This window comes from Neoarius graeffei, chromosome 16 (genome assembly GCF_027579695.1).
Source record: "Neoarius graeffei isolate fNeoGra1 chromosome 16, fNeoGra1.pri, whole genome shotgun sequence".
Classification (NCBI taxonomy): Eukaryota; Metazoa; Chordata; class Actinopteri; order Siluriformes; family Ariidae; genus Neoarius; species Neoarius graeffei.
The window spans coordinates 43177446-43188356 of record NC_083584.1 but is presented as its reverse complement, the minus strand read 5'-3'; the positions used below and the strand labels follow the sequence as shown (position 1 = coordinate 43188356).

The window sequence follows — 10911 nt, the reverse complement described above, 5'->3', positions numbered from 1 at the left end:
GGGATAGGCTCCAGATTGCCTGCGACCCTGCAGAACAGGATAAGCAGCTACAGATAATGGATGGATGGATGGGTCAGAGTGCAAAGTCAGCCACGATATGGCATCCCTGGAGCAGAGAGGGATAAGGGCCTTGGTCAAGGGCCCAACAGTGGCAGCTTGCTGGTGCTGGGGTTTGAACTGTCACCATCAACTCAAATCAAATCCCCAACAGTCACATTCCAAAGCCTTTGCATAAGAGATGAGGTTATGATAGGCAGCACGGTGGTATAGTGGTTAGTACTGTCGCCTCACAGCAAGAAGGTCCTGGGTTTGAGCTCAGCGGCCGGCAAGGGCCTGTCTGTGTGGAGTTTGCATGTTCTCCCCGTGTCCGTGTGGGTTTCCTCCGGGTGCTCCGGTTTCCCCCACAGTCCAAAGACATGCAGGTTAGGTTAATTGGTGGCTCTAAATTGACCGTAGGTGTGAAACCCACACATAGTCAGTTGGGATAGGCTCCAGCTTGCCTGCGACCCTGCAGAACAGGATAAGCGGCTACAGATAATGGATGTATGGATGGGTCAGAGTGCAAAGTCAGCCACGATATGGCATCCCTGGAGCAGAGAGGGATAAGGGCCTTGGTCAAGGGCCCAACAGTGGCAGCTTGCTGGTGCTGGGGTTTGAACTGTCACCATCAGCTCAAATCAAATCCCCAACAGTCACATTCCAAAGCCTTTACATAACAGATGAGGTTATTATAACAGCAAAGGGGGACCAAGACCATATTAAAACCCATGTTTTGGGAATGAGATGTTCGCCAAGCTCATGTGTCATGGTCAGGTGTGTACATACCTTTGACCTTATAGTGTATATTGTTAGCTATCAGCACATAACAGACATTACTGACTCTGGCTAATGTTTTTCCCCCCTACTGCACAGTTAGGTCGCCACTGCCCACTTTAGGAAATGAGTCATGCTAGACTAAAGCAGCCTGTCCTCAGAGCCGGAAAAAAGAGAGAGAGAGAGAGAGAGAGAGAGCCCACAGGCTAACAGTGCTGAAGAGGAGAGGCTAGAGGAGGGCAAATCGCTCACAACAGACGGTAAGACAGCACTGGCTATTTTATCCATCCATTCACAAACATTATCACCAATCATGCTGTTGAGTCTGGGCTGAGGATGGACCCAGTGCTGTCTGTGGTGATGGTGTGAGTGAGCGGCTGTTCTGCTCTGCTGAAGGACCCGAGCTCTGAGATGGGGTGAGACTCGACACGCTGCTCTTATGTAACTGAAATCCCGACTAGCACTGTTTTTGACGGGTTTTTAGACGTTCTGTGTCGTTGTACGATATAAACCGCGATGTTTGTGCGATTCGCTGTTTGAGCTGCGTCAGAGTCAACAGCACACTCGACTAACAGCCTCACACCTTCATTTCTCTCTTCGCCATCGTTTCATACAGGATTAATACTCACACAGGCGACACTGACTCACATTAAATCAGATGCTCATGACAGTGGACTCACTTTTTTAATCCGTACTTGAAAGGCATGTGGGTGGTAGCTATGGAGCCCGTTTCCGCCACCATAATAATAATGAGATCGTTTTCTCATAATTAGATCTTATCTCGTAATTATGACTTGCTATCTCATAATAATGAAACACGAGAAAGTTTCTCTTAATTATGACTTACTATCTGATATTTATATCTTCTCATATTTATGACTGAGTATATCATATTTATGGCTTAATATCTCACAATTATGACTTTACTATCTCATATTTATGACTATCTCATATTTATTACTTAGTATGTCATAATTATGGGCGGCACGGTGGTGTAGTGGTTAGCGCTGTCGCTTCACAGCAAGAAGGTCCGGGTTCGAGCCCAGTGGCCGGCGAGGGCCTTTCTGTGCGGAGTTTGCATGTTCTCCCCGTGTCCGCATGGGTTTCCTCCGGGTGCTCCGGTTTCCCCCACAGTCCAAAGACATGCAGGTTAGGTTAACTGGTGGCTCTAAATTGACCGTGGGTGTGAATGTGAGTGTGAATGGTTGTCTGTGTCTATGTGTCGGCCCTGTGATGACCTGGCGACTTGTCCAGGGTGTACCCCGCCTTTCGCCCGTAGTCAGCTGGGATAGGCTCCAGCTTGCCTGTGACCCTGTAGAACAGGATAAAGCGGCTACAGATAATGAGATGAGATGAGATTTTCTCATAATTAGATCTTATCTCATAATTATGACTTGCTATCTCATAATCATGAAACACGAGAAAGTTTCCCATAATTATGACTTACTATCTGATATTTATATCTTCTCATATTTATGACTTAGTGTCTCATAATTATGACTTTGCCATCTCATTTGACTTCCCATATTTATGACTGAGTATATCATATTTATGCCTTAATATCTCACAATTATGACTTTACTATCTCATATTTATGACTGAGTATCTCATATTTATTACTTAGTATATCATAATTATGGGCGGCACGGTGGTGTAGTGGTTAGCGCTGTCGCCTCACAGCAAGAAGGTCCGGGTTCGAGCCCCGTGGCCGGCGAGGGCCTTTCTGTGCGGAGTTTGCATGTTCTCCCCGTGTCCGCGTGGGTTTCCTCCGGGTGCTCCGGTTTCCCCCACAGTCCAAAGACATGCAGGTTAGGTTAACTGGTGGCTCTAAATTGACCGTAGGTGTGAATGTGAGTGTGAATGGTTGTCTGTGTCTATGTGTCAGCCCTGTGATGACCTGGCGACTTGTCCAGGGTGTACCCCGCCTTCCGCCCGTAGTCAGTTGGGATAGGCTCCAGCTTGCCTGCGACCCTGTAGAACAGGATAAAGCGGCTAGAGATAATGAGATGAGATCATAATTATCACTTTACTAACTCATATTTATGACTTGGTTTCTCAGATTTATGACATATTTTTATGACATATTTATGGCTTTACTATCTCATATTTATGACTGAGTATCTCATGTTTATTACTTAGTATATCATAATTATGACTTTACTAACTCGTATTTATGACTTGGTTTCTCAGATTTATGGCTTATATTTATGACTTAGTATCTCATAATTATGACTTTATTATCTCATATTTATGACTTAGTATCTCATAATTATGACTTGGCATCTTTGGTTTATGACATATTTATGACTTAGTATCTCAGATTTATGATACCATTTTTATGACTTATATTTATGACTTAGTATCTCATAATTATGACTTTACTATCTCATATTTATGACTTTTATCTATCTATCTATCTATCTATCTATCTATCTATCTATCTATCTATCTATCTATAGTAAGTCATTTATTATGACAGTATCTCATAATTCTGAGATATAATGTCAAAATTGTGAGATATGTTCTCATTATTTTGACATACTAGCCTATGTGACTTTTTTTTTCAAGTGGTGGAAATGGGCTTCCATAGGATGGCATGGCTGCTTGATTTTTTTTTTTCACATTATGCCTCATTCACCTTCACAGGATTATTAGGACTTGTACCTGAGGCTCTTCAGGATGACAGACAATACCCTGAAAATATTAGTTCAGTTATCGCTGATGCAAAAGGACATTTGAATATTTTCTGAAATTGAGAAATTTTTTTTGCAAGGTCTAATAACTTTTTATAGCAATATCAGGTCTCGTTAAGGTGGAAATACACCTTATCTATCTATCTATCTATCTATCTATCTATCTATCTATCTATCTATCTATCTATCTATCTATCTATCTATCTATCTATCTATTTTTTATTTCTGCTGTCTCACTAAATTCTGGATTTTTCTACTTTCTTAAAGAGCAACTCAGTCTCGGACAAACATGCTGAAACAAGATCGACCTGTGAACGCTGCTTTTGGAGGTTACCCTGGAGGTGCAAACTCCACCCTGCGTATTCTCAGCAACAGCCCGAGATCATGCGAGAAGGATGGGAACTTCAACTTCCTAGGTCAAGACGAAAATGGATCGACTGGAGACGAGAACCGCAACCAAATGCGTCCTCGAGCTCTGGGCCTGTCAAACCGCTTTCCACCACCTTCTGCTAACCACTACGTGCCTGGACCACTCTCTCCCCTGTCTCGCCTTCCCTGCTGGAGCCCCCTGGAACCTCTTCCTGAGATTGACAGCGGAGAAGATACTGGAGGCAGGGTGCCTCCTGATGGAGCAGAAGAAGGCAAAATAGATGAGGAGATGAGGAGAATGAGTGAAGATGAGAAGGAGCAAGACCCAGAAGAACTTATGAAAAATAAAGCACAGGAACAGGTGGAGGAAGAAGAAGAGGGGGTGTTAGACTGGGATGAGAGTGATGAAGAATTTGAGTTCAGTTACAGGTCAGAAAGCTCTTCGCCTCTCACCACTGAGAGCGGAGACGTGACTGGGGGAGACTCCCTCAACTTTGTATGGGATCGCATCTGTGTGGGAGGTTCGAACACAGAAAATGGTGATGCAACCACAAACCTGGAGGGAAAACAAAAACACGAAGAGGACAAGAAAGCTGAGAAGCACCATAAGAGCCTTGGAGGTGCCAGCCTAGCTGAAGAAGCGTCCTCAGATTCAGAGAGTGAGCCCTGCTCTGAGCTGCCAGAACTCATGGAGGCGGTGTGGACCCTGGAAGACCGAGAGCGGTTCAAAGCCCAAGAGATGGAAAAGCACCATGTGCAGTTGACCATGTACCGTAGGCTCGCCCTGATCCGCTGGGTGCGCACTCTGCAGGAACGTGTCCAAGAACAGCAGAATCGACTCCAGTCCAGTTTTGATATCATCCTTACTCACAGGAAAGAGCTGCTCCGCATGGGCTCAGCTGCAGCTGCTTTTAGCCAGTAACAGCAACAGAGAGAGAAAAAGAGAAAGAGAACAGGAGAGAAGTGAGTCCTGCGGCATCCCAAGCAGAAACAAATGACTAAAAACAGTGGCAGAGAAGACTCTTTTAAACCAAATCATATCCTGCATCCCTCAACTGTCAGTCCAGTGTTGTTCATGTCTGTAGTTCAGATTCTGTTTGTGGCTTTGCTGTCATACATTGCACTGATTTATCTTCAAGCACAGTGTTTTACATGCCTGGCCAAACGTTTATAAATTAAAACGCTTACCCAAGCCAGTAGGTAATCCAGTAGGAAGTCTAAGCATCATCAAAATATATATTTTGAAATATTTAATGAATATATATACACTGTGTAAAACATAAATAAAAACAGAATATGAAGATTTGCAAATCATGGAAACCCTATATTTTATTAAAAGTAGTACAAAGACAACATATCAAATGTTGAAACTGAGAAATTTTATTGTTTTTTGAAAAATATATGCTCATTTTGAATTTGATGTCAGCAACATGTTTCAGAAAAGTTGTGACGGGCAACAAAAGACTGAAAAGTTGTGTAATGCTAAAAAAACCCAATTAGGTTAATTGGCAACAGGTCAGTAAGATGATTGGGTATAAAAAGAGCATCCCAGAGAGGCGGAGTCTCTCAGAAGTAAAGATGGGGAGGGGTTCACCGCTCTGTGAAAGACTGCGTGGGCAAACAGTGCAACGGTTTAAGAATAATGTTCCTCAATGTAAAATTGCAAAGAATTTGTGGATCACATCATCTATGGTCCATAATATCATTAAAAGATTCAGAGAATCTGGGGAAATCTCTGTATGCAAGAGACAAGGCTGAAAACTGGCATTGGATGCCTGTGATCTTCAGGCCCTCAGGAGACACTGCATTAAAAGCAGACACGTGTCTCTAGTGGAAATCACTGTATGGGCTCAGGAACACTTCAGAAAACCATCGTCTGTGAAAACAGTTCGTTACTGCATCCACAAATGCAAGATAAAACCAGATGTAAACAATATCCAGAAACACCGCCACCTTCTCTGGGCCCGAGCTCTTTTACGATGGACTGAGGCAAAGTGGAAAACTGTCCTGAAGTCTGACGAATCAAAAGTAGAAATTCTTTTTTGAAATCATGGACACCACGTCCTCCAGGCTAAAGAGGAGAGGGATCATCCAGCTTGTTATCAGTGCACAGTTCAAAAGCCAGCATCTGTGATGGTATGAGGGTGCATTAGTGCACATGACATGGGTAGCTTGTACATCTGGGAAGGCATCATTAACGCTGAATGATATAAACATGTTTCAGAGCAATGTGCTGCCATCCAGACCAAATCTTTTCCAGGGAAGGCCTTCCTTCTTTCAGCAAGACAACGCTAAACTGCTTTCTGCACATATTAAAACTGCATGGCTCTGTAGTAAAAGAGTCTGGGTGCTAAACTGGTCTGCCTGCAGTCCAGACCTGTCTTCCTTTTAAAATATTTGGCATGTTATGGAGCACAAAATACGACAAAGGAGACCCCGAACTGTTGAGCAATTGAAATTGTATATCTGGCAAGAATGGGACAACATTTCTCTTTCAAAACGAAAGTAATTGGTCTCCTAAGTTCCCAACCATTTAAAAGTAGAGGTGATGCAACACAGTGGTAAACATGCCCCCGTCCCAACTTTTTTGAAATGTGTTGCTGATATCAAATTCAAAATGAGCATATATTTTTCAAAAAACAATAAAATTTCTCAGCTTCAACATTTTATGCGTTGTCTTTGTACTATTTTCAGTGAAATATCGGGTTTCCGTGATTTGCAAATTATCGCATTCTCTTTTTATACAGTGTCCCAACTTTTTTGGAATTGGGGTTGTGTATATAAGGAAAAGTGTACAGACATATCTTTAGAATTTATGAGAGTTCATCAACTTTGCATTTTGTGTGTGAATGAATGAATGAATGAATATTTAACAGTTTTATATGTGGGGAGTGTCCTTTCATGAATATGACTGTAGATGTCAAGATTAATGGTTTAAACCAGTTCACAATGATTAAAAATATCAATAAACACATTTTACCAGACAATAAAAACACTTTCTGATTTAAAGATTCCATGACTTCATTGTCACAGGATTTCACAAGATGTCACAACACTAAAAACAAACATAAAACACATGATGTGTTTCTGAAATCCTCAAAGTAGGAAAAAAATTTTCTATCATATTCTGAAGAAGCATGGCCTAACCTTTTGTCCAGACTGAACAAAAGCCATTTTAATGAATTTTCATTGGTTTAGGCTTTTAACTTGTAACTACAATATGTGAAATATGATTTATTTGTAGCATAATTATTAATACGGCTGGTGGTGGTGCAGCGGATAATGATGCCACCTCACAGCTCCAGGGTGCTTGGTTTGATCCTTAGTTTGGGTTCGTTTCTGTGTATGTTCATCTCATGTCCACATTAGAGGCTGACATTTTCTGGGAATACTATTTGTCACAGGATTCCTGTGAGATTCCTGCAGGATGGGATTCAATTTCACTATTCATTGCGTGACTAGGAAAAAAGTCAGCGGAAACAGGCAGGACAGAAATCATAATAACACTAGGTCAGTTTGTATGTATAAATATAAAGTTCTAATATGAATAAATAATATTTTCTTTATATTGAACATGGGCACCGGATGGAATGGGAGTCATTCTTCTGGGATTGGGATGGGACAGGAATTGTATTTTTCTTCTGTATGGGATTGGGATGAGACTGGATTTATTTTTGTGGAAGTGGAATGAGACAAGAGATAAAATCCATTCCCGGAGTCACCCTATAATCTGTAAGGGTTTCCTCTGGGTTCTCTGGTTTCCTCCCACCTCCCAAAAAAAATGCCAGTGGGTGGATTGGCTCAGATAAACTACCTGTGTTTGTGAATATGTGTCTGCATAGTGCTCTCCACTGGACTGGCTCTCCACTGGACTGGCCTCCTATCCAGTATATATATATATATATATATATATATATATATATATATATATATATATATATATATATCCATTATATCCAATATATATATATACATCCATTATCTGTAGCCGCTTATCCTGTTCTACAGGGTCACAGGCAAGCTGGAGCCTATCCCAGCTGACTATGGGCGAAAAGCGAGGTACACCCTGGACAAGTCGCCAGGTCATCGCAGGGCTGACACATAGAGACAAACAACCATTCACACTCACATTCACACCTACGGTCAATTTAGAGCCACCAATTAACCTAACCTGCATGTCTTTGGACTGTGGGGGAAACCAGAGCACCCAGAGGAAACCCACACAGACACTGGGAGAACATGCAAACTCCACACAGAAAGGCCCTCGCCGGCCACAAACCCAGGACCTTCTTGCTGTGAGGCGAAAGCGCTAACCACTACACCACCGTGCCATCCATATATATATATATATATATATATATATATATATATATATATATATATATATATCCATCTCACACCCAGTGTTCCCAGCATAGAATCTGGATCCACCGCAGCCCTGACCAGAATTGAACGAAAGTGAGTGAGTGATAACTTCCTGTTTGATGCTGACCACACCCCTTTAGATGATGTGACATGAATTAAATCAGGTTATTTGCATCAGACACTTCAAGTGAAAGGGTTTAGTAACATGTTTTCGACTTTTTCTTATCAGGCCAGAAAATAAACACTGCCAAGTTAATCTGGTGTCCTAATATAGGCTTCCTGAAGTCAGCCTTTCTTATAATGGTTTGATTATTAATTGCCAATATTTTGTCATCTTGTGCCTTATCACACTGGCAAAGCTTTTGGTATGAAGTTTTATTTCATGTGTGTTTGCACAGATACCAGCTAAATCATACTTAAGTCCACAGAGTAGGTCTAAGTATGGCCGCTGGGCAACAATGGTGCTGGCCCAAGTCTCTGGGGGATTTCCGTTTTGTGTGTGAGTGTGTGTGGTTTCCGCCTCAGGCTCACGGCACCACTTCAGCCCAGTAAACAGAAGGCATGGCCCCCTGGCGAAAATGGGGGATTATCCACAGGTTTGGACACCAAGCTCATATACAGTAGTTTACGCAAATCATTGTTTGTTTGAAAATGTACAGCCATTTCCTGTAGCTTATAATTAGCAAATATATCGACATATTTGCTTTGTCTTTGTCCAAAAGCTGCACAAGTAGCCTAAAGAATTAAGCTGATGCCTGCAGGAGATTTAGGCCTACATAGGCATAACTGTGATTTTTGGCCTAATGAATGATGTGTGTGTGCCATTTAAGAATTTGTAGAGACTTGGACATCTCTTGATGTTTGTAGGCTGGAGGCTCAGGGTCTTGTGTGGGAGATGATGTGTAGCACTTGCTACATATTTGTCTTCACACACCACGGATCTTGAGGAAAAGTGAGGATGATCCCAGCTGGGTGTGAAAAAAACAATAAAGCCAAACACATGCACTCAGGTGTAAAAAAAACATCCAGCAGATTCAATGAGATTCAACGACTCATCACAAAAACGTTCCTATCAGCAAGACGCAATGCACCGGTGACACCTAGGAGTGATTGTGCTATTGTGGTAAGGTCGGGTGAATTCAGGTATATTAGAACAGTTCAACTTGGCAGCATTTATTTTCTGGCCTGATCAAAATGTGTAACTAAGCCTTCGCTTTGGAACTGACTTCCATCCATCCATCCATCCATCCATCCATTATCTGTAACTGCTTATCCTGTGCAGGGTCGTGGGAAAGTTGGAGCCTATCCCAGCTGACTATGGGCAAGAGGCAGGGTACACCCTGGACAGGTCATCGCAGGGCTGACACATAGAGACAAACACACTCACACCTACAGTCAATTTAAAGCCACCAATTAACCTAACCTGCATGTCTTTGGGGGAAACCGGAGTACCCGGAGGAAACCCACGCAGACACGGGGAGAACATGCAAACTCCACACAGAAAGGCCCTCGTCGGCCGCTGGGCTCGAACCCAGGACCTTCTTGCTGTGAGGTGACAGTGCTAATCACTACACCACTGTACCACCCCTTTGGAACTGCTTCATGCAAATATCATGCTTTGTTATCTCATGTGAAATCATATAAGTGGAAAAAAGTTGACCCCAAAAATCTTGGAACAGGAATATGCTTTGACTAGTTTTTTCCCCCCAAAAGGTTATAAATTTATCACTTGTATTGTCTACATATTTATGATTATGCACATATATACGCACTAAGTTAGGCTACTTCAAATCATGCACACTCTCACTCACTTTTAGTTATTACTTTATCCTGGCCAGGGTTGTGATGGACGCAGAATTCATTCCAGGACACTGGGATTGAGACGGGAATACACCCTGGATGTGATGCAGGGCACCATTACATCTAGGAGCAATTTATCATACACAGTGTTCCTACTGCCATGTTTTTAGGAGTTGGGAAGAACCTGAAGAACCAGGAGGAAACTGGTGTGGACACAGAAAGAACATGTATTCCTTCATTTTGACTCATGTTTATAATTGAATAATTTTCAAGATGTCTCAAATTATCCAACATGGTTCAGGTTAACCAGGACAATCTTAAAATACAGTAAGTGGAGAGATGAAAGGATATAATGGATGCATGAATGGATGTGTGGAACACACTTTTAACTATGATTAAATTATACACTCATTAGCATTACATGGTGTTTTAAGAAGTCGGAGGATACGGTTGGAAATATATAATGTTACTTAGATTTACTCTACAAAGATTTGGATTTAGTGTCCTGTGTTCATATAATTTCAGCAATTAATGTTAATTTTTCTTCTCTTTAACTCTTTATTGGTCATTTTCTTCTGTGATATTTTACTTAATCTATTCATATTAAATTTTAGAAAAGATTGATTATTTGTTTGAAGAATATTGAAATTAATTGTTGTTATTACTGTAAAAAAATAACTAATGATAGAATGTCACTCAGACCAACATCTAAAGATGTAGTCGATTTCGCTTAGTTTATTGTGCTCATACAGTACTGGAACATGATGATGATGATGATGATGATGATGATGAATTTGGAGAAACATTTCCAAGTCCTGTTAGTGAAATGTGATTTATTGATGCCATTAATATGTTTGCAATAAATAAATAA

General features: G+C 41.5%; 1 protein-coding gene across 2 annotated transcripts; it reads left to right on the top strand.

The window, feature by feature from the left end:
* The first annotated feature begins 994 nt into the window (after nucleotides 1-994).
* LOC132900071 (uncharacterized) lies at nucleotides 995-5238 on the top strand. Of its 2 annotated transcripts, none has more exons than XM_060942107.1 (2): nucleotides 995-1073; nucleotides 3774-5238. In XM_060942107.1, the coding sequence occupies exon 2, from the start codon at nucleotides 3796-3798 to the stop codon at nucleotides 4795-4797; it is 1002 nt and encodes a 333-aa protein (XP_060798090.1). In that variant the 5' UTR covers nucleotides 995-1073; nucleotides 3774-3795; the 3' UTR covers nucleotides 4798-5238. The 2 variants fall into 2 exon arrangements, with proteins under 2 accessions (XP_060798090.1, XP_060798089.1); XM_060942106.1 differs by lacking the exon at nucleotides 995-1073 and adding an exon at nucleotides 1083-1229.
* The last annotated feature ends 5673 nt before the right edge of the window (nucleotides 5239-10911 follow it).